This window comes from Dendrobates tinctorius, unplaced genomic scaffold, assembly GCF_039654945.1.
Source record: "Dendrobates tinctorius isolate UK_male_01 unplaced genomic scaffold, ASM3965494v1 ptg000230l, whole genome shotgun sequence".
NCBI classification, from domain to species: Eukaryota; Metazoa; Chordata; class Amphibia; order Anura; family Dendrobatidae; genus Dendrobates; species Dendrobates tinctorius.
This window is the reverse complement of record NW_027361897.1, coordinates 2,672,710-2,696,665: the sequence shown is the minus strand read 5'-3', so window position 1 is coordinate 2,696,665 and position 23,956 is coordinate 2,672,710. Positions and strand designations below refer to the sequence as shown.

General features: G+C 48.1%; 1 protein-coding gene across 3 annotated transcripts in view; it reads right to left on the bottom strand.

Annotated features, from left to right (window-relative positions):
- SLF2 (SMC5-SMC6 complex localization factor 2) overlaps positions 1-23,956 on the bottom strand; it is a 137,524-nt gene that overhangs the window by 28,011 nt on the left and 85,557 nt on the right. For all 3 annotated transcript variants that reach the window (XM_073555775.1, XM_073555777.1, XM_073555776.1), the window contains 5 exons: positions 23,294-23,391; positions 20,144-20,231; positions 19,637-19,747; positions 15,108-15,185; positions 5,264-5,350 (listed from right to left, as the gene is read on the bottom strand). In XM_073555775.1, coding sequence (XP_073411876.1) covers positions 5,264-5,350; positions 15,108-15,185; positions 19,637-19,747; positions 20,144-20,231; positions 23,294-23,391 — 462 coding nt within the window. The remainder of the gene's footprint in view (positions 1-5,263; positions 5,351-15,107; positions 15,186-19,636; positions 19,748-20,143; positions 20,232-23,293; positions 23,392-23,956) is intronic.

Genomic DNA, 23,956 nt, shown 5'->3' with positions numbered 1-23,956 from the left:
GAATCAACCTGGCTAGTGTTGCTTTGGAAGCGGCTAAACCCTTCTTCTGCCCCTCTGGAAGCATGAATAGGGCATCTGACTTTCAGAAGGGAGCCGTGCACGAGATGTACCGTCTCAGCGCCCTAACCACATTCAGGATGTGGAGGGCCTTCTCAATGCGATGGACTGGTGCAGGACAAAAAGAAGGCAAAACAATTTCCTCATTGAGATGGAACGAGGTGACGACTTTGGGCAGGAAGGATGGGGACATCCTGAGAACTGCCTTGTCCTGATGAAGATTCAGGAACGGAGGATGGTAGGACAGGGCCACCAATTCCGAAACTCATCTAATTGACATAATTGCCACTAGAGAGAGCACCTTCCAAGAGAGAACGGTCAGTGGCACGTCCTGCAGCGGTTCAAAAGGAGCCTCCTGCAAGGCCCCAAGAACTAGGTTAAGGTCCCATGATTCCACTGGCCTTCTATAAGGAGGCGCCACATGGGTGACTCCTTGAATGAACGTCTTGACCTGAATTTTGGTGGCAATTTTGCGTTGGAATAGCATTGACAAGGCCGAAATTTGGCCCTTGAGAGAGCTAAGTGCGAGGACTGACTTTAATCCGATTGAAGGAATTCCAATATGTTTGGAATAGAAATATATCAGAGGTGATCGACCATGATCCTTGCACCAGCACCACGAAAAGTAGGTCTTCCAGGCGCGGTGATAGATGCGCATGGACACAGGCTTCCTAGCACTAATCATGGTGGAAATCACGTCGTGACAGAACCCAGCCTGTGCTAAAATCCAGGATTCAAAGGCCATGCCGTCAGAAACAGGGCCCCGGAGTTCTGGTGGTAAATCGGGCCCTGAGAGAGTGGATCCATGCAATCTGGAAGTCGACAGGGGACATCGGCGACTAGTTGTATTAGTCCTGCGTACCATGCTCGGCGTGGTTAATCCAGCGCAACTAGAATCACTGGTACTTCCCTCCACTCTGATCATCGTGATGACCCCCGGAAGCAAGGGAAGAGGGGGAAAGGTGTACGGGATCCGGAACTGGTGCCACGGCAAAAACTAGGGCATCCGCTCCGATGGCGCATGGATCCCGCGATCTGGCAATGAACTGAGGAACCTTGTTGTTTAGTCTTGAGGCCATGAGATCCACATCCGGTGTCCCCCAACGATGGCAAATCTGCTGAAAGACTTCCGGATGAACAGACCACTCTCTCGAGGCAAGGCCTTGGCGACTGAGAAAATCTGCCGCCCAATTTTCTACGCCCGGGATGTGGATTGCTGAGATGGGCAAATGGTTGGTCTCGGCCCAATGGAGGATGTGACTCACTTCGTGCATGGCCATCCTGCTCCAAGTACCTCCCTGGCAGTTGATATACGCTACAGTTGTCGCGTTGTCGAATTGGATCCTGATGGGGTGACCTGAGAGGAAATGGTGGAAACTACGTAGAGTTAATGTGATCAAAGGTATCTCCAAAATGTTGATGGGGAGACGTGACTCTCGAGTTGACCAACGACCCTGTGTCGTGTGGTGACGAAAGACCGCACCCCAGCCCAGAAGACTTGCGTCAGTGGTTACAAAAATCCCATCTTACTGGGAGAAAAAGACCTCCCTTGATTCAGGGAGGACCCCAGTGTCCACCACTTGAGGACTTGTCTGACCCGCAGGGACAGAACGAATGGACGGTCCAGGGAGAACGGGCTCTTGTCCCAAGCTAACAGCAAATCGTAAGGGACGGAGATGGAACAGTACGAATGGGACAGCTGCCATTGCTGCCACCATCTTTCCGAAAAATTCTGATGTTGAAACGAATGGAGTGAGAAACCGGTCGGGACAGAGTCAGCGCTGCCTGTTGTAAGGCTTGGGTCCTTTCTGGAGGGAGAATGACCAACCCGCGGGAAGTGTCCAAGATGATTCCTAACAAGGAAAACTTTTGAGCCAGTTTTGGGAAAGACTTTACGAAGATTATATTCCACCCCAGACGAGAATGTATATTAACTGTTATATCCATGGATTCCTCGCAGGCTGGAAGGGACGGACCCTTGATGAGCAGGTCGTCTAGATACGGTAACACCACTACTCCCCGAGAGTGGAGAATGGCCATGACAGCCGTCATGACCTTAGTAAAGACCCTGGGGGCTGTGGCGAGTCCGAAGGGCAAGGCAATGAACTGGAAGTGTTCCTCGTGAATTGCAAAACGCAGGAACTGCTTGTGGGACGGGCAGATCGAAGTGTGAAGGACAAGCGTCTTTGATGTCGATGGATGCTAGGGACTCTCCTTTTTCTATGGAAGCGACAACTGGTCGAAGAAATTCCATTCGGAATTGCCGCACCTCGACAAACTGACTTAACAGTTTGAGAGCCAGTATGGACCATATCGTCCAGTCCTTCTTTGGAATCACAAAAAGGTTTTGGGGGGGGAGTTTCGGGAAAAAACGTGTCCTCCGGATACAATTCCATCCTGTATCCATCAGCTCCCTGACCCCACTTGTCGTGGACGACCGCGAGCCAGGTATGACTGAAGGAAAATAGACGACTGTCTACTTTGTTGGTGCCCGCCGGATGCCGCGGGGACCGGCCTGATCCGGAAGAGAAGGTAGAGGAAGACCAACTGGAAGTGTGGCGAAAAGATGGAAACGCGTCGGCTGTTGGTTGCGAAACGGCCGAACAGCCTTTTGTTGGGGAATGAATTTACTCTTTCCCCCCCCCGGTAGTATCAGAAATGAGCTGGTCCAGTTTCTCCCCAAAAAGGCGACCAGTTTGATAGGGCAGAGAATTCAACGATCTTTTAGATGTGGCATCCGCCCGCCAGTCGCAGAGCCATAGGGCTCTTCTAATGGAGATCGCATTAGCGGCAGTCTGAGCAGCGCAATTGTGGCATCTAAAGAAGCGTCCACTACAAGGTCCCCTGTGTGAATTATCTGCCTGGTGATGCTGGTTGTCCCCAGAGGAAGATTGCTACCCTAGAAGGCAGTAATTAAGACTTCTTCCCAAGCGGCCATTGCCTTAGCGACCCAAGTCGCTGCGAAAGATGGAAAAAGCGCCGCTCCTGAAGCTTCAAAAAAACTGAGCGGGCCAGGTAGTCAATTTGACGGAGGGGAGGGGTATCTGACTGAGGAGCCCTCAGAAACGGATAGGAGCGTTTTAGAAGCAAGACGCGATACAGGAGGGTCCACGGAAGGGCACTGTAACCAATCCTTCATTAGGTCTGGAGCAAAAGGGTATTTAGCCTCAGTAGACTTTTGCCCTGTGAACCGCTTATGTGGCCAATCCCTATGATTCTGGACAATGTCCTTAAACTCCAGATGGCTGGTAAATAACCTGCGCACACGTTTGGTCCTCTTAAATGAGATAGCGTGTTCTGGAGCGGGAATATTTTCCACATCCAACTTCCGAATCCTGTTGACTGATTCTATAAGAGAATCGAGCGACTCTTGGTCAGTTGGAGGATTCTGAGGGACTGACGTGTCAGATTCGAATTCAGAGTCGTGCTCGCTGCGAACATTAGGAGAGGGAGAGCGAGAGACAGAACTCACCGATGCTGAAGCGCGAGCATGACTAGGGGACGCGTCATGGGTCCGCTTTCTAGAGACCTAACCATCCCTTGATCGAGTACGGCCCCTGCTGGTGGACGGTTCCCGGCTGTCGCCAGGGCCCACCTCGGGTGGTAAAGAGGCTTTCTGACTTAAATAGGATTCCCGGAGTGGGTAAGTGACTCCACAGACAGTGACAGGGACGCTGCCCACTCAGGGGGACTAAACGCAGGAGGCTCGCCAGCAGCAGCAGCGAGGGGCGTGGAGCGCAGGTCGGGGTGCAGGCTGGGTCGCAGTCCGTGCATAACGGATTAGTCTGGGCACTGGGCAAGGCAGTCTTGCAAGTGGTACACACGGTAAAAAACGCAGTGTGCTTCTTAGCAGCCCGTTTAGCTTTTTAGATTGAGACTCGCTCCCCTGAAAGGGTTAAGGGAAGAGCCTAGGCTGCAGCTGCAGAGAATGTGCAGAGAAGGGGTTAAGCTTTAATCTGAGGGCAGATGCAGCTTACCCATGGTCCTGTGCTGTGTCCCCGGGAGGAATAACGGTGGCAGGTTCTGTCCGTCAGTGTGCACGCTTTGCGGCAGTCCCAGATCAGGCAGAGAAGGGGTTAAGCTTTTGAGGTAAAAGAACATGGCCCCCGATACTAGCAGGGTGTCTCTCGCACAGACGGGGCAAACCATGGGCGGCATTATGCAAAGTCCGGCCGAGTAGGCCTAAAAGCCGGGGACTAAATTTCTGGCCTACCCGCGGTAAGCACCGGGCGGGGGGCGCCAGTGTACCGCTGCTGACGCTAAGTCAGCGCTTCTCCCGGGGACAAGGACCCGACCCCATACCTCCACTACTGTGCTCAGGCAGGTCGCGCTGTCCAGGGCCTTCCAGCTGCAGGTGTCTTATCGTCCGGGCGATGTAGCAGAGCTGGAGGAGGTCTTAAAGGGGTATTGCTCAATCGATCCACTCTGTGGCAGGGGGATGGAGAGCTCTGGGGCCGATTCAAGGCATCCGAAAAGCGCTGCTCAAGACCTTTCCATGCACTCCTGTGATTCGTTCTGTTGCGCTTGCCCTCGTATCCGTGGAGTACCGACCGTAAGGGAACCATCGTCAGAGGAATCAGCCCCATTCGTCGCAGGAAAGTGTACGGGGAGGTATACTCCACGTGTTTGCCTGTTGTTGGTTCGGGGGAGAGCGGGCCGTAGAAAGGAACCGTCGCCCCCTTCACTCTGTTAATTAAAAAATAAAAATTAACAGAAAATTCAAAAATAAAATAAAGACTGTGGGGTCTGAAGCCAGACCCAAGTGCCTCCTATAGACACTAAGCAAGAACTGGAGAAATCTCAGCCAGCGAGAGGGTGTATACTGCAGGGGAGGAGCTAATTTTTTTCCTGGTTTAGTTAGTGTCCTCCTAGTGGCACGCAGCATAACACCCACTGTCACACACACACACACACACACACACACACACACACACACACACACACACAGTCTCTATGTCCCCCAATGAGGCGTAGGAGAAACAAGTGTTTTCCCGATAATGGTGCAGTATACATGCACCCTAACTAATACTGGGAGCTCAATGTGACTTCTACAGGAATATTTATTTCAGAAATATGCAGATGATCATCTTTTTAATTTAAATAGTTCATTTCTAGGTTTATTTTTCCTTTAAAAATGAGACAAGCACATGGCTTGGCAGAAGTATAAAATATTTAAATTCAACTTTTTGTATACAGACAGTATTACCTTTGTTCGGTAAAAATATCTTGCATCCTCCCGTATATCACTCTTTATGTGCTTCTCTAGTTCAGAGCATAGTTTTAGTATATATTTCTATAAAGAAAAAATAAAGAGAAAATACCATGATCTATACATCGCATTAAGAATTATAAATCATCCCTTTATTTTGCCGTCTGAAACTTATTATTGTCTATTAAAAACATGGTTTTTTTGAGTACTCACCGTAAAATCCTTTTCTCCGAGACGCTCATTGGGGGACACAGATACTGTGGGTGTATACTTCTGCCGCTAGGAGGCTGACACTAAGTGAAAAAAAGAGGTTAGCTCCTCCTCCGCAGTATACACCCTCGCCCCTATTGCGGGCGGAAATCAGTTTGGTGCCAAAGCAGTAGGAGGACAAAAAATCAGCCTTAATACAGGTACATGTCCAAAGGAAAACACCACCCTTATATCAAATAAGTAAACACATTCATTTAAACAAGAGCCAACTGGCTAATAGGGTGGGTGCTGTGTCCCCCAATGAGCGTCTCGGAGAAAAGGATTTTACGGTGAGTACTCACAAAAATCCATGTTTCTCTGTCGTCTCATTGGGGGACACAGATACTGTGGGACGTCCTAAAACAGTCCCTGGGTGGGAGACTGACTCACCGATCCAAGCTACATGCTCCACCTGTTTAAAGGTGCGCCACCGTTGCTTGGAGACTCCTATCCAGGCTTGCATCCGCCGAGGCCTGAGCATGGATATTTTTGGCAAATGTGTGCAGGCTGGACCAGGTTGCTGCCTTGCAAACCTGTTCTGTCGAAGCCTGGTGCCGAAGCGCCCAAGAGGCGCCCACCGACCGGGTAGAGTGTGCTCTGATCCCTGCTGGAATCGGCGTGCCTCTAATGCAGTAGGACTCCTGAATAGTCAAACGAATCCATCTGGCTATGGTCGACTTTGAGGTAGCGAGTCCCTTCCTGCGTTTTTCAGGGAGCACGAACAGCGTGTCCGTCTGAGGAAAGGGTGCCGTCCGTGACACGTACCTCTGGAGGGCTCTTACCAGGTCTAACATGTGAAGAGCCTTCTTCCACACGGTGCACCAGTGCTGGACAAAATGAAGGCAAAGCAACATCTTCATTGATGTGACAAAGAGGACACGACCTTCGGCAGAAAAGGAGGGGCTGGTCTGAGGACCACCTTATACCTATGGAAAGTGAGGAAAGGAGCTCGGCAGGATAGAGCCGCCAGCTCTGAAACCCGCCTGATGGAAATGATGGCCACTAGGGGAACAACTTTCCAGGAAAGGTACCTCAAAGCGATATCCTGAAGTGGTTCCAATGGAGCTTCCTGCAGAACACTTAGGACCATGTTAGGAACCCAGGCGTCCATCGGCGCCATATAGGGAGGTATCAAGTGGGACACTCTCCGGATGAAAAGTTTTCACCTGCAAATTGGTAGCAACACTGCACTGGAACAGGACGGATAAGGCCGACATTTGTCTCCTGCGGAAACCTGGGGCAAAGCCCGAGTCTAATGCTCTACCGACTGAGCTATCCGGGCTCTCTGAGCCCGACTGGAGAAAAACCAAGATGTTGGAGATCGAGAATCTTAGCGGAGAAACACCGCGGCCTCGACATCAAGCAAAGAACACCTTCCAGGTGTGGTGGTAAATTCATGCTGAAGCAGGCCTCCGGGAGCTAATCGTTGTAGCGACCACCTTGCTCCCGAACCCTGCCTGGGTTAGAATCCAAGATTCAACGGCCCTGCTGTCAAACACAGGGTCCCTGAGTTTGGGTGGCAAATTAGCCCTTGAGACGGTAGATCTGGGCGCTCTAGCAGGCGCCCAGGAACATCGGCGAGCAGCTGCCTTAGATCTGCGTACCACGCTCGACGGGGCCAGTCTGGGGCCAGCAGAATCGCTGGCACCCCTTCCGTCTTGATTCCTTTGCTGACTCTCGAGAGTAGTGGCAGTGGGGAAAATAGATATGGGAGGCGATACTGGTTCCATGGTAGAACCAACGCGTCCACCGCGAATGCCTGCGGGTCCCTGGCCCGAGCGACATATGTGGGCACCTTGGCATTCACTCTGGAAGCCATCAGGTCCACATCCGGAGCTCCCCACAGTTGACAAATCTGTTGAAGAACTTCGGGATGTAGAGACCACTCTCCGGATGCAAGACCCTGCCGACTGAGGAAGTCTGCTGCCCAATCTTCCACGCCCGGGATGTGGACAGCCGAAATCACCGAGTGGTTTGCTTCGGCCCACTGAAGAATGTGCTCCACCTCGCGCATGGTTGTCCTGCTGCGGGTGCCCCCCCTGACAAATTATGTAAACCACCGCCGTGGTGATGTCCGATGGAATCCGGACGGGGCGGCCTGCTAGAAAGTGATGAAACTTCTGCAGAGCCAGCCGAATTGCTCGTATCTCCAATAAGTTGATCGGGAGGTGTGCCTCCTGTGGCGACCACCGTTTCTGGGTTGTGTGGTGGCGAAACACCGCTCCCCAACCAAGGAGACTGACGTTGATTGTCATTATCAGCCGATGACATGGGGAGAAAGGTTTCCCATAGGCCAGAGAAGAACTGGTTATCCACCATCCGAGCGACTGCCTGACTTGAGAGGACAGTTTGCACCGCCGATCGAGCGTTACAGGATTCTTGTCCCAGGCTGACACGAGGCGTGCTGCAGGGGGTGAAGGATGGAACTGGACGAAAGTTATCGCTTCGATTGCTGCCACCATTTTCCCTAGGATCCTTATCGCGGATCGGATGGTATGAGGGACTGGTTGGCGTAGTGTCCGGACTCCCTGCCGGAGACTAGCACCCTTTCCTGAGGGAGAATTATCAACCTTCAGCAAGTGTCGAAGATCATTCCTAGGAAGGAGATCCTCTGAGCTGGCACAAGGGATGATTTCTTTGCATTGACCAACCATCTAAGCGGCAAGAGTATCTAGCGTGATGTTGACACCTTCCTCACATGCCCGTATTGACGGGCCCTTGACCAAGAGGTCGTCCAGATAAGGCAAGATGACTATGCCTCGAGAATGTAGTGTGGCCCTGACAATTGCCATAACCTTTGTGAACACTCTGGGAGCCATGGCTAGCCCGAAGGGTAGCGCTACGAACTGAAAATGCTGAACGCTGAGGGTAGCAGCCTCTGATGAGGAGGAAAAAATGGGAATATGCAGAAATGCGTCCTGGCTGTCAATTGAGGCCAAGTATTCTCACTGCTCCATGACCGCTATGACTGAACGGAGACTCCATCTGGAAATGTCTGATCCTGATGAATTTGTTCAGAAGCTTCAGTCCAAAAACAGGCCTGACAAACCAGTCCTTTTTGGGAACCGCAAAAAGGTTGGAATGAAACCCCTGAGCTCTTCTGTGTTCCGGCACTGGAACAATGACTCCGTTGTGCAGGAGCGACTTGATGGCTCCCAATAGAGCCCTTACCTGGGTATCCACCCTGGGAAGCCGGGAAAGAAAAAACCTTCTTGGAGGGTATCTGACAAATTCTATTTTGTAACCTGAGGACACCAAATCTTTTACCCATGCGTCGTGAGCGATGTTGGCCCAGACGTGGTGAAAACAGAGTAGGCGGCCGCCCACTTTGCTGGTGTCGTCTGGTAAAGACCTCGAGTCATTTGGCCGATGATCCTTAGGATCTGGGTCCCCTCGATCTGGCCTGTTGAGCACGCATTCTCCCCAATGGGTTGGCTCTATATGACCTGCCGCTCCCTATCCTGATTGGGGCGGCCTGAGGTGGCAGAATTGGGCCCCGTAGTCCACCCGGAGTCTTTTAACGCATGACCCCTGACCGGTCTCTTATTCGGGTCCCGGACCAGGCTCAGGCTGCTTAGCGGCCACCACCTTACCAATGCCGTCACGCCCGGCCTAGAATGGCCGGTGGCACTGCGAAAGGCCCGAAAACGTGCCTGAATCGGGTGACGAAAAAACGATTTAACCTTCTGTTGAGGGAGAAACCCGCTCTTTCCTCCTGTGGAGTCGGAGATAAATTGATACAAAAATTGGCGGCTGCACTCATAAGGCAGGGAAGTCAAGGACTTCTTGGAAGTAGAATCGGCCAGCCATGTCCTCAACCACAGGGCTCTTCAGATAGAGATTGCATTAGCGGCAGCAAGTGCTGAACAACTGGCCGCATCCAAAGACGCATTCAATACATAATCTCTGGCTATTGTCATCTGACATGTAACCTCCGAGATCTCTGCAGGTAGATCCTGCTCCTGCGCGACCTTGTTTAATGTTTCTGACTATGATATCATAGCCTTGGCTACCCAAGTTGCTGCGAACGAGGGAGCGAGTGCAGACCCTGACGCCTCATATACTGAATGAGCTAGGCTCTCAATAAGGCAGTCCGTGGGATCTTTAATCGAGGAAACCCTAGGGACAGATAACAGGGTCTTAGTGGCCAGGCATGAAACCGGAGGATCCACTATCGGGGATTCCATCCATTGTTTACGGAGGTCTTGAGCAAACAGATAACGTTTCGAGTGCCTTTTAACCCGAGAAAAATGCAATTTTGGACGTTCTCTGTGCCTCTGCACTATGTCCTCAAACTCAGGGTGAGAGGAAAAAATTCTATGCAGCCGCTTCACCCGTTTACATGCCACTTTACGCCCCGTAGCCGCTGCGGTATAATCCTCAATCCCCAGGGCCTGATTGATGGCTTCTATGAGGCTGTCCACTGTTTCACGTGACCCTGGAGTGTCCAGGTCCATGGGCTCATCTGAGTCACAATCTGAGGTCTGCTCGATATCAACCACTGGTGACGGGGAGCGAGAAGCAGATCTTACGGATGCCGACGGCACCGGATGGACTGGGCGAGACCGTGTGGATTCGTTTCCCCCGGGTCTGCCTGGAGTGAGGGTGGCCCCTGCAGGCCGGAGGCTCCTGTGAGGTGGAGGTTCCCTCTAAAGGCGGCGAGACACTGTCCCTGCCCCTATCTGTGGCTTGAAGGGATTCTGTTGCTCTCGTAAGCGACGCCATGTACTGTGACAGTGATCGGGCCCACTCCGGGGGATTTGACACATTGGTCTCGGTCGCAGGGGAGGGCTCCTGGGCGCGTTTGGATTCGCAGGCTTAGCATAAATGCTTGCTCTGCGCCCGCGGAAACGCAGCCCGACAAGAGATGCATGCCGCGTAAAAGAACGTGTGCGTCTTTGCTTTTGTTCGGACATGCTGTATCTGTCCGCTGCTGGGGATATGGGGAAGAGGTAGCCCCTCGTTTTTCTCTATAGCGTGGCCTCTCGGGCAGCACTTACCCCAGTCCTGCGCCCCCCCCCGACTTGGATGCTTCCTTTAAATCGCGCGCCGACATCTGTGGCACGCACCAGCCTGTAAAATCGCTCTAGGGGAGGTACTCCCACTTTGCGGCCTAGCCCGTGCTCCGAAGCCGGTGGTCCCGATTTTTACCGCCGCTGAGTGCGGGGCGGGCTGCCGGAAGTGACACGCGACCCCGAGGGTGGAACTTCCGGCCGAAGCCGCGGCCTCAATTTTTCCCCTACCCGACCGGGGGGAGGGCGCGGTACCAAAAGTGGCACTACTGACCGGCGCAGCGTTCCTGTCCTGACGGATCCAGCCCTTCTCTTGCATGGCTAGTGGACACCGCGAGGCGTGCTGCGGCTGTGGGCTCCAGCCCGAAATCTTCGCAGGAGCCCTCCCCTCTCCTCTCCTCACCTCACCGATGATCCTCTTCAGCCTGAGCGCAGGTATGTGAGGGGGTCTTTGATAAAAAAAAAATAGGACGGTGCAGGCACCCTTCAGAAGGTGAGGAGAGGGACTGTCTGCCACCTTGCAGCACCGCCGTCTAGCGTTGGTGGAGCAGTGGGGGCCGCACAGACTAGTCTTGTGCCTCTGTGCAAGCCCATGGTTTCAATACCTAGGGGTGGACAGGGCTAAGTCTGGCATAATGTCCCACGTCGCGGGAAAGGATACGTGGAGGGATACTCGCACGTGCTCGCCCGTTGATGGTTTGGGGAAATCGGATCCTTTCAATAGGATGCGTTGCCCCTGTCTTATCTTCATAAAATAAAAAACAAAGAAAAAAATAGATGTCTGGGGAAAAGTCCCAGAGATGTCCCTCGGTGCGGGAAAGGATACGCGGAGACGATACTCAACGCGTGCTCGCCCGTTGATGGTTTGGGGAGATCGGACCCTTTCAATAGGATCCGTCGCCCCTGTCTCATCTTCATAGTAAACTAGAAAAAAATAGATCCAGACTGTGTGTGCCTCCATAGGACACTAAGCAAAAAACTGATTTCCGCCCGCAATAGGGGCGAGGGTGTATACTGCGGAGGAGGAGCTAACTTTTTTTCACTTAGTGTCAGCCTCCTAGCGGCAGAAGCATACACCCACAGTATCTGTGTCCCCCAATGAGACGAAGGAGAAAACCATGGATGTGCATGAATCAGATCCTGGCTGTACGGTTACAGTCAAATATGTTTTTCTCTGAAATGCTGCAGCGTTTTAAAGAAAACAGGTTGTGTGCCGAGGACTAAAGGAATAAACCAGACTAGTCAGACACAGATATGTCTTGCATTGCTGTAGTTGATGGATATGTCTCTTCCAATGTATACACATGAAAACTTGTCAATCAACTAAAGTGCTGCGGGGACTAGTTGGCCAGAGGCCATGCCGGACTTGTCTTCTATAGTGTTAACCCCTTAGCGACAGAGCCAGTTTGCAGCTTAATGACCAGGCCAATTTTTACAATTCTGACCACTGTCCCTTTATGAGGTTATAACTCTGGAACGCTTTAATGGATCCCGCTGATTCTAAGACTGTTTTTTCGTGACATATTGTACTTCATATTAGTGGTAAAATTTCTTCTATAAGTCTTGTGTTTATTTATGAAAAAAATGGAAATATGGCGAAAATTGTGAAAATTTTGCAATTTTAAAACTTTACATTTTTCTGCCCTCAAATCAGAGAGATGTGTCACACAAATTTCTTAATAAATAACATTTCCCACATGTCTACTTTACATCAGCACAATTTTGGAAGCAAAATTTTTTTTTGTTAGGAAGTTATAAGGGTTAAAAGTTGACCAGCGATTTCTCATTTTTACAACAAAATTTACAAAACCATTTTTTTTAGGGACCACATCATATTTAAAGTCATTTTGAGGGGTGTACATGACAGAAAATACCCAAAAGTGGCACCATTCTAAACACTAGACCCCTCGTGCTCAAAACCACATTCAAGAAGTTTATTAACCCTTTAAGTGCTTCACAGGAACTAAAGCAATGTGGAAGGAAAAAATTAATATTTAACTTTTTTTTGCAAAAAATTTACTTCAGAACCAATTTTTTTTATTTTCACAAGTGTTAAAAGAGAAAATCAACCACATAATTTGTTGTACAATTTCTCCTGAATACGCCGATACCCTATATGTGGGGGTAAACCACTATTTCAGCACACGGCAGAGCTCGCAAGGGATGGAGAGCCGTTTGACTTTTTCAACGCAGAATTGGCTGGAATTGAGATCGGATGCCATGTTGCGTTCGGAGAGCCCTTAATGTGCCTAAACAGTGGAAACCTCAAACAAGTGACCCCATTTTGGAAACTAGACCCATTAAGGAACTTATCTAGATGTGTGGTGAGCACTTTGAACCCCCAAGGGCTTCACAGAAGTTTATAACGTAGAGCCGTGAAAATAAGAAATCTATTTTTTTCCACAAAGATGATCTTTTCGCCCCCAAATTTTTATTTTTTACAAGGGTAACAGGAGAAATCATACCCGCACAGTTGTTATGCGATTTGTCCTGAGTACGCCGATACCCCATATGTGGGGGGAACCACTGTTTGGGCGCATGGGAGAGCTCGGAAGGGAAGGAGTGCCATTTTGGAATGCAGACTTTGGTGGAATTGTCTGCGGGCATCATGTTGCGCTTGCAGAGCCCCTGATGGGCCTAAACAGTGGAAACCCCCCACAAGTGACCCCATTTTGGAAATTAGACCCCCTAATGAACTTATCTAGATGTGTGGTGAGCACTTTGAACCAGGGCTGTGGAGTCGGAGTCGTGGAGTCGGAGTCGGTGCTCATTTTGGTGGAGTCGGAGTCGGAGTTGGAGTCTGTATAAAATGGACCGACTCCGACTCCTAAAATATATAATAAATTGGGTACAGTAATTCAATGCAGGATGTGCTGAATATTTTTTCATAGGAGTTTGGGAAAGTTATGAAATGTCCTATAAATGGCTGTTATATTCCTGATCTAAGGCTACATTCACACACAGCGTTTTTCCTGTGTTTTTTGAGGATACGTTTTTCAGCTGCAAAAGTTGATCATCTTTTTAAAAAACTGCATCACCTGACAGGTTTTTGAGCTCATAGATAATGTTCTCAATAGCAAAAGCAGATTAGAAATCTGCTCTATCTATCCATTTATCCATATCTGTCTATCCATATCGTATCTGTACCAAAAAGAATGAAAACCGGGTAGTACACCAATATATATTCTGTTCTATCTAAATATCTTGATTATTGGATCATAAAAATGATTAAATGTCTGAGGTTCACATTGTACTACAATACATTTTTCACTTAAATATAAGCAATATGTGTGGGAGTCGGAGTCGTGGAGTCGGAGTTGGAGTCGGTGTAAGGGAAATTGAGGAGTCGGAGTCGCACGCAGGTTTGGCTTACCGACTCCACAGCCCTGCTTTGAACCCCCAAGCGCTTCACAAAAGTTTATAAACGCAGAGCCGTGAAAATAAAAAGTCTTTTTTTATTTCCACAAAAGTGATTTTTTAGACTCCAATTTTTAGACCCCCAAAGTTGGCAAATAGTGGAAACCCCTCAATTCTTGCTCCAACCCTAACCCTAATCCCAACCCTAATCCCAACCCTAATCCCTAACCCTAATCCTAGTTCGCCCTAACCCTAATTCTAACCCTAGTCGTGACCCGAGCCCTAACCCTAGCACAACCCTAACGCTAGCCCAACCCTAACCCTAGCCCAACCCTAACCCTAGCCAAACCCTAACCCTAGCCCAACCCTAACCCTAGCCCAACCCTAACCCTAGCCCAACCCTAACCCTAGCCCAACCCTAACCCTAGCCCAACCCTAACCCTAACCCTAGCCCAACCCTAACCCTAGCCCTACCCTAACCCTAATGGAAAACTGAAAAAAAAAATATTTTCTTTATTTCATTATATTGGCCTATATAAGGGAGTGATAAACGGGGGGGTTATGTACTATTTTTTTTATTTTGATCACTATGATCGTTTATCATAGTGATCAAAATAATGAATGGAATCTGCCAGCCGGAGCCGGCAGATTACCGGCGGGCGGGACGTGGACCACCGGGAGGGGACGGAGGGCCACGGAGAGGTACCGGGGGGGGGGATCGGGGACCCCATTTCTCTCTCCTCTGATGTGCGATCACATCAGAGGAGAGAGAAATTAAATGTAAAATCGCGGCTTTTTTTTTTTTTTTTTTGCGGTCGCCGTTATAGGGTTAATAACGGCAATCGCAAAAGTGGGGGTCGGTAAAAAGCGACCGATTCATGTTCTCTGGGGTTTCGGCTACCCCTGGCAGCCGAGACCCCGGAGAAAATCCGACACTGGGGGGCGCTATTCACTTAAATCACAGCGCCGTGAATTAACGGCGCTGTGGTTTTAGTACCCTTAATTACCGCCGTTAAAAGGCGTATCGGCGGTCGTTAAGGGGTTAAAGCTCCAGACCGGCTCTTCTAACTATGCTTTCTCTGAAACGACAGAGCATTTCAGAGAGAAACATATCTGACTGCAATCGTGAAGCCAGGATCTGATCCATGCTGCCTATGGTTTGTGTAGCATGAATCCAATGACGGGTTCCCTATAAGGCGTCATCTGTTATAGATTATACTTACCCTCTGTTTGAAAGGCGGCTCATCTGAGCTACTTGCATCATTTACAAGATATAAAAGGCTGAAGGTCAGATAATAAGCCTAGAAAATAAAACATAGGAAAATCATAAAACCAGAACTTCAAGCTGTAGGATTTTTTCTCCTTTAGTAATAACTCTAATTTCAGCAAGTGCTATAATAATATATACATACTAGATTATGGCCCGATGCTATCGCATCGGGAGGATGCGATAGCATCACACCTCTTGCCATGTTAACCCTCAACACACACACTCCTCAACACACACTCCTCTCACCTTTCACCATCTCCTCTCACTCTTTCACTCCACATACAACCCCTTCTCTCACTCCGTCTCTCATACTCACGCCGTCATCGCCGCTGCTCCACGATCCCCGACATCTTCTTCCGCCGGCGCCATCCTGGATCCAGACGTTGTCCACGCCGGCGACATGTTCTTGCGGTGACGCCATCTTGAGTATCGTGAAATCCCGCAATAGTCAAGATGGCGTCGCCGGAAGAACATGTCGCCGGCGTGGACGACGTCGGGATCCAAAATGGCGTCGGCGAAATCTCGCAAGTTTTCGCCGACGCCATTTTGGATCCCGACGTCGTCCTCGCCGGCGACATGTTCTTGCAGCGACGCCATCTTGACTATCGCGGGATTTCGCCGATCCAAAATGGCGTCGCCGCAAGAACATGTCGCCGGCGTGGACGACGTCGGGATCCAAAATGGCGTCGGCGAAATCTCGCGAGTTTTCGCCGACGCCATTTTAGATCCCAACGTCGTCCTCGCCGGCGACATGTTCTTGCGGCGACGCCATCTTGACTATCGCGGGATTTCGCCGATCCAAAATGGCGTCGCCGCAAGAACATGTCGCCGGCGTGGAGGACGTCTGGATCCAGGATGGCGCCGGCGGAAGATGTCGGGGATCGTGGATCAGCGGCGATGACGGCGTGAGTATGAGAGACGGAGTGAGAGAAAGGGTCGTATGTGGAGTGAAAGAGTGAGTGGACGTGAGTGGAGATGGTGAAAGGTGAGTGGAGTGTGTGTGTTGAGGGTTAACATGGAAAGAGGTGTGCGGTGACGTCACCGGTTACAACTGGACGGAAGTTGTTACAACCGGAAGTTGCTTAGGGCATTTATTATTATAGATATACACACACATACAGTCATGGCCAAAAGTATTGACACCCCTGCAATTCTGTCAGATAATATTCAGTTTCTTCCTGAAAATGATTGCAAACACAAATTCTTTGGTATTATTATCTTCATTTAATTTGTCTTAAATGAAAAAACACAAAAGAGAATGAAGCAAAAAGCAAAACATTGATCATTTCACACAAAACTCCAAAAATGGGCCGGACAAAAGTATTGGCACCCTCAGCCTAATACTTGGTTGCACAACCTTTAGCCAAAATAACTGCGACCAACCGCTTCCGGTAACCATCAATGAGTTTCTTACAATGCTCTGCTGGAATTTTAGACCATTCTTCTTTGGCAAACTACTCCAGGTCCCTGATATTTGAAGGGTGCCTTCTCCAAACTGCCATTTTTAGATCTCTCCACAGGTGTTCTATGGGATTCAGGTCTGGACTCATTGCTGGCCACCTTAGATGTCTCCAGTGCTTTCTCTCAAACCATTTTCTAGTGCTTTTTGAAGTGTGTTTTGGGTCATTGTCCTGCTGGAAGACCCATGACCTCTGAGGGAGACCCAGCTTTCTCACACTGGGCCCTACATTATGGTGCAAAATTTGTTGGTAGTCTTCAGACTTCATAATGCCATGCACACGGTCAAGCAGTCCAGTGCCAGAGGCAGCAAAGCAACCCCAAAACATCAGGGAACCTCCGCCATGTTTGACTGTAGGGACCGTGTACTTTTCTTTGAATGCCTCTTTTTTCTCCTGTAAACTCTATGTTGATGCTTTTGCCCTAAAAGCTCTACTTTTGTCTCATCTGACCAGAGAACATTCTTCCAAAATGTTTTAGGCTTTTTCAGGTAAGTTTTGGCAAACTCCAGCCTGGCTTTTTTATGTCTCGGGGTAAGAAGTGGAGTCTTCCTGGGTCTCCTACCATACAGTCCCTTTTCATTCAGACGCCGACGGATTGTACGGGTTGACACCGTTGTACCCTCGGACTGCAGGGCAGCTTGAACTTGTTTGGATGTTAGTGGAGGTTCTTTATCCAACATCCGCACAATCTTGCGTTGAAATCTCTTGTCAATTTTTCTTTTCCGGCCACATCTAGGGAGGTTAGCCACAGTGCCATGGGCTTTAAACTTCTTGATGACACTGTGCACGGGAGACACAGGAACATTCAGGTCTTTGGAGATGGACTTGTAGCCTTGAAATTGCTTATGCTTCCTCACAATTTGGTTTCTCAAGTTCTCAGACAGTTCTTTGGTCTTCTTTCTTTTCTCCATGCTCAATGTGGTACACACAAGGACACAGGACAGAGGTTGAGTCAACTTTAATCCATGTTAACTGGCTGCAAGTGTGATTTAGTTATTGCCAACACCTGTTAGGTGCCACAGGTAAGTTACAGGTGCTGTTAATTGCATAAATTAGAGAAGCATCACATGATTTTTCAAACAGTGCCAATACTTTTGTCCACCCTCTTTGTTATGTTTGGTGTGGAATTATATCCAATTTGGCTTTAGGACAATTCTTTTTGCGTTTTTTCATTTAAGACAAATTAAATGAAGATAATAATACCAAAGAATTTGTGTTTGCAATCATTTTCAGTAAGAAACTGAGTATTATCTGACAGAATTGCAGGGGTGTCAATACTTTTGGCCATGACTGTATATTATAATATATTATATACACACACAAATACAGTTGTGTCCAAAAGTATTGACACCCCTGCAATTCTGTCAGATAATACTCAGTTTCTTCCTGAAAATGAGTGCAAACACAAATTCTTTGTTATTATCGTCATTTAATTTGTCTAAAATGAAAAAAACACAAAAAGAATTGTCCTAAAGCCAAATTGGATATAATTCCACACCAAACATAAAAAAGAGGGTGGACAAAAGTATTGGCACTGTTCGAAAAATCATGTGATGCTTCTCTAATTTGTGTAATTAACAGCACCTGTAACTTACCTATGGCACCTAACAGGTGTTGGCAATAACTAAATCACACTTGCAGCCAGTTGACATGGATTAAAGTTGACTCAACCTCTGTCCTGTGTCCTTGTGTGTACCACATTGAGCATGGAGAAAAGAAAGAAGACCAAAGAACTGTCTGAGGACTTGAGAAACCAAATTGTGAGGAAGCATGAGCAATCTCAAGGCTACAAGTCCATCTCCAAAGACCTGAATGTTCCTGTGTCTACCGTGCGCAGTGTCATCAAGAAGTTTAAAGCCCATGGCACTGTGGCTAACCTCCCTAGATGTGGACGGAAAAGAAAAATTGACAAGAGATTTCAATGCAAGATTGTGCGGATGTTGGATAAAGAACCTCGACTAACATCCCAACAAGTTCAAGCTGCCCTGCAGTCCGAGGGTACAACAGTGTCAACTCGTACTATCCGTCGGCGTCTGAAAGAAAAGGGACTGTATGGTAGGAGACCCAGGAAGACCTCATTTCTTACCCCGAGATATAAAAAAGCCAGGCTGGAGTTGGCCAAAACTTACCTGAAAAAGCCTAAAACGTTTTGGAAGAATGTTCTCTGGTCAGATGAGACAAAAGTAGAGCTTTTTGGGCAAAGGCATCAACATAGAGTTTACAGGAGAAAAAAAGAGGCATTCAAAGAAAAAAACACGGTCCCTACAGTCAAACATGGCGGAGGTTCCCTGATGTTTTGGGGTTGCTTTGCTGCCTCTGGCACTGGACTGCTTGACCGTGTGCATGGCATTATGAAGTCTGAAGACTACCAACAAATTTTGCAGCATAATGTAGGGCCCAGTGTGAGAAAGCTAGGTCTCCCTCAGAGGTCATGGGTCTTCCAGCAGGACAATGACCCAAAACACACTTCAAAAAGCACTAGAAAATGGTTTGAGAGAAAGCACTGGAGACATCTAAGGTGGCCAGCAATGAGTCCAGACCTGAATCCCATAGAACACCTGTGGAGAGATCTAAAAATGGCAGTTTGGAGAAGGCACCCTTCTAATATCAGGGACCTGGAGCAGTTTGCCAAAGAAGAATGGTCTAAAATTCCAGCAGAGCATTGTAAGAAACTCATTTATGGTTACCGGAAGCGGTTGGTCGCAGTTATTTTGGCTAAAGGTTGTGCAACCAAGTATTTGGCTGAGGGTGCCAATACTTTTGTCTGGCCCATTGTTGGAGTTTTGTGTGAAATGATCAATGTTTTGCTTTTTACTTCATTCTCTTTTGTTTTTTTTCATTTAAGACAAATTAAATGAAGATAATAATACCAAAGAATTTGTGTTTGCAATCATTTTCAGGAAGAAACTGAGTATTATCTGACAGAATTGCAGGGGTGTCAATATTTTTGGCCACAACTGTATATATTGCACTAATTAAAGTCACTGAAGGAGAATCTTGGCCTTTGCAGTTTATTTACTACCTCTTGGTCCAGTTCAGCTGAAGTTTTGGATATATTTTCAGGATCCGTTTCCAATTTCTTCACCAATGAAGATGGTCTCATTTCAGACATTAATTGACATAAAAAGATCATCTGAACAAAATATACAACAAAATTTGTTAAGTGGAATAATTTTTACTTAGAGCCATGTAAAACATCTAAGGAGAGACTACCACACACTGTCTAGTCCACCACAAATCCGTGTGACATACTGTACATTGCAGTGGATTTTCAATAAGAAATTGGAGGAAAGTAAGTACACGTGAAGGTCTCACAGTACATAATGGAGCTAGTCTCAGTCATCTTTGTCAGCAATACAGTAGAATTCTACATTCTGTGTGGTGTACCCAGCATAACAAAAAGGATTAAATAGCTCATGCCAGAATGAATTTTACAAAAGATCCATCAAACCAGTCACAGAAGTCATGATGATTGGAACAGCTACCATCTTCACCCAAACACGTAACCCACAGTAAAGTGCCCACCTACCTGAGAATGATAGTCTAGTAGAACATATTTGCAGTTTCCATATAGTATATTGGATAAGAAGATCAAGCTGAGGTGCTTTCGCAGCTGTCTGAGGGGAAAGAAAAGCAAAATGGAGATCTGATAACTTGCAGACAGTTAAAATGTGCTAAAATGAAATGAAACACTAAGATAACAGGTTGTATAGAAGGTATCGAACCACGTTCTATATTATCACTGCACCCTAAGGCTGTATTGACATGCAAGGGTTATGCTGCGGCTGAAAACCACAAAAGTCCTGTGCTGCCGCCATCTTCTCACTATATCACTTAATTCCCCGTTACACATAACGATGTCCCAGCGATCCCACCAACTATCCGACATGATGGGATCGCTGGGACATCATTAGGCTGATCGCTGGTGAGCTGTCACAAGACAGCCGCTCAACGCTGGTTTCTAATGTAAACATCGGGTATCCAGGAGCTGCGGTGTCATGATCCCAGTGCAGGTTTTTGAGCTGCACGTCAGGGGTTAATGTCTGGAGCTCAGTGCAGGTTTTGACCTGCACACCTGGGGTTAATGATTGTGGCCTCTTTCTGCTTCTGGGAGAGATTCTTAAACCCCAGGGAAGTTCCAATCCCTGCCAGTTATACTTTTGCCTTTGGCCTAGTGTGCTGACCTCTGTGTGCCTGTTCGTTGTTATAGCTTGTTTATATGGTTCTGACCCGGTTCTGTTTCCCGTTGTGAGTTTGCCTGCTGATTCTGTACTGCGTTATTATCTCTGTGTATGACTCATTGCTTGTGACCTGACTACTCTCTGCTCCCCCCTCTTGTACCTTGCAGCTATCTCTGTGTATGACTCATTGGCTACGTCCTGACTATCCTCCCTGTCTATGCCCCTTGGTAACTTTGTCTCGCAGTTACACTGCTAGGAGTTCTCTTGCAGCTCCTAGCTCTCTGGAGTTTAGGCCACGACCCTAGCAGTCACGTGCTTCAGGTCCTGCGGCTCTGAAGTACGCACCTACTCGGCTGCTGCCCGCTCCACAGGTATCTTTGAGCACTGTTCGCTTTACTCAGGACACGCGCACTGGCTCAGGGAGCAAGTTCAGTGCAGTATTTCTGACACGTGGCTCTTGGATACCCGCTGTTTACCTTGGAAACCGACGTACACGCTGGTTTCCAAGGTAAACATCGGGTATCTAAGAGCCGCGGCTCCTGGATACTGGATGTTTACATTAGAAACCAGCGTCGCTGATCACTGGTCTCTTGCTGCCACACGCAGCGATGCGTGCTGGCCAGTGGGAGACCAGCGATCGAAAAGTGGCCCAGACCGATTGAGGACGATCAGCGGTAATTGGCAGGGGGGGGGGCGATCGGTCGCTGATCCCAGTCTCACACAGCGATCTTGCTGGCTAGATCGCTGTGGCGTCACAAAGTCAGTGATCTTGCTAGCGAGATTGCTGTGTGTGACGGGGCCTTTAGGGTGCGTTCATAGAAATTACAGAAAAGGGCCTCTCGAAGCGATAAAAAGAATAGTAGTGATATCGATTGGTGTGGGAAAATGACTTGCTGCTTGTCTCTAGGCTTTTGAACGTCTTCCAAAGACACCAAGTGCTTAAAATAAGTAATCCGTACATTTGAATAGCATTTTCTGCTAGAAAAACGCTCCCTGCTTTACAATAGAGGTCAATGGGAAATGTAAAAAAAAGACGCCCAGACATTTTTTTTTTTTAAGTATTTTTGCTTTAAAGAAAATAAAATAAACACTTTCTGATTTGTTCATTGTTTAAAGGGAATGTCACCAGGTTGTTGCCATCTAATCTGAAAACAGCATTATGTAGAGGCAGAGACCCGAGCCCAGTGATGTGTCACTCACTGAACTGCTAGGCATAGTTTTGATAATCTCCTGCTGATAAAACAGTGATCCTATCAGTAGAAGACTGGTAATCCTGCTGCCAGGTAGGCTTTTACTTTTAGCTCTATATCACCCCGACCCCCCAGCTAATTGGCAGTTTTTTGTGTACACTGTGCATAGGCAGAAGGCTGGCAATTAGTGTGGGGCTGTACAGAGTACAGGATTTAGAGAACTACTAGATCTGCAGCAGAGTTTTATCAAAACGTCAGGTTTACTAAACTTTAGAGAAAAGAAGCCGTTCCTGAAGCATCTTCTCTTGGTGAGGAAAGGGGAACAAAAGAAAACAAAAAATAAAACAAAATTGTACATTGACCGCTAGAAAAAAACGCAGTTTGAACATACCATTAAAGGGAAGCTGGTCGCCACACGCATCATGAATCAGAGACTGGCGGAATTACTGCAGTCAGGTATACCTTTCTCTGAAATGTTCTGGCATCTCAGAAAAATATAGTAAAAAGTTCCAGTCATGTGGGACGCTGCTCTAATCTTGAGTTCAGCAATGGTCCCCAGTCGGATATTCTAACTACTCCCTTTGAAACCCAGGAGCATTTTAGAGAAAAATATACCTGGCTGCAATCATGTAGTTAGGCTCAGATTGGTGCCGCGGTCTGGGTAGCATGAATCAGGCGACAGGAGTAAAGAGAACCCGTTGCACCTGCAAGAACACGTGCCTGATTGAAACGGTTCTGCAATGATACAGGTAAAACAGCAGCAAGATAAAGTGAACGTGCGGGGAAACACTGGGAAGACAGAGGTAGCACAGGGCTGTTGAGATTTTAAACCGCAGCGCGACTGTGGCCTGTAAACGCAGTCTAAGGGTAGATATAGAGGTTTTAGAATTAAGGCCAAAATGTAATGTCTTCTTCAGCTATTATAAAAGCTGTGTGACAAAGGGGAACTTCATCACACACATTAAAAGTGGCACATTTTTGCAAAACTCTTAAAAATGTTGCTTTTATACTGGAGGCAACGCTTTGATTTATAAAGGGAGTGGGGCTTATCTGCTACAGTATGCCAAATTTACTATAGTTTACAGCAGAAATTGGCAAAAATTATGCCAGAAATCTACTCCAGCCCATATCTGGTATAGATTTTGCTTTCTGTTCCATTTTACTGCAACAGATGTTTCTTCAAGACTGATGTTAGAGAAGCCAGTCTTAATCAATTGACCCCTGTATGTGAAAATGTACCCTAAAACCAACCATAAGTAATGCAAACTTAGCAATGCAAAAATTAAATGTAAAGAGATGACTGAGTACCTTCCACGATTCTCTGAAGTTGGAATGAGCTGCAACAGCTTGATGTAGTTGTGATGGTGAGTGGAAAGTTGACTTATTGCATAAAACATTTCTGGCATCTTGCAAGACAATAAAAAAATATATAGAAAATTAGCTTAAGGGGCAGGGAAAGACTGGACAAGACAGGACAGGGGGAAAGACTGGACAAGACAGGACAGGGGGAAAGACTGGACAAGACAGGACAGGGGGAAAGACTGGACAAGACAGGACAGGGGGAAAGACTGGACAAGACAGGACAGGGGGAAAGACTGGACAAGACAGGACAGGGGGAAAGACTGGACAAGACAGGACAGGGGGAAAGACTGGACAAGACAGGACAGGGGGAAAGACTGGACAAGACAGGACAGGGGGAAAGACTGGACAAGACAGGACAGGGGGAAAGACTGGACAAGACAGGACAGGGGGAAAGACTGGACAAGACAGGACAGGGGGAAAGACTGGACAAGACAGGACAGGGGGAAAGACTGGACAAGACAGGACAGGGGGAAAGACTGGACAAGACAGGACAGGGGGAAAGACTGGACAAGACAGGACAGGGGGAAAGACTGGACAAGACAGGACAGGGGGAAAGACTGGACAAGACAGGACAGGGGGAAAGACTGGACAAGACAGGACAGGGGGAAA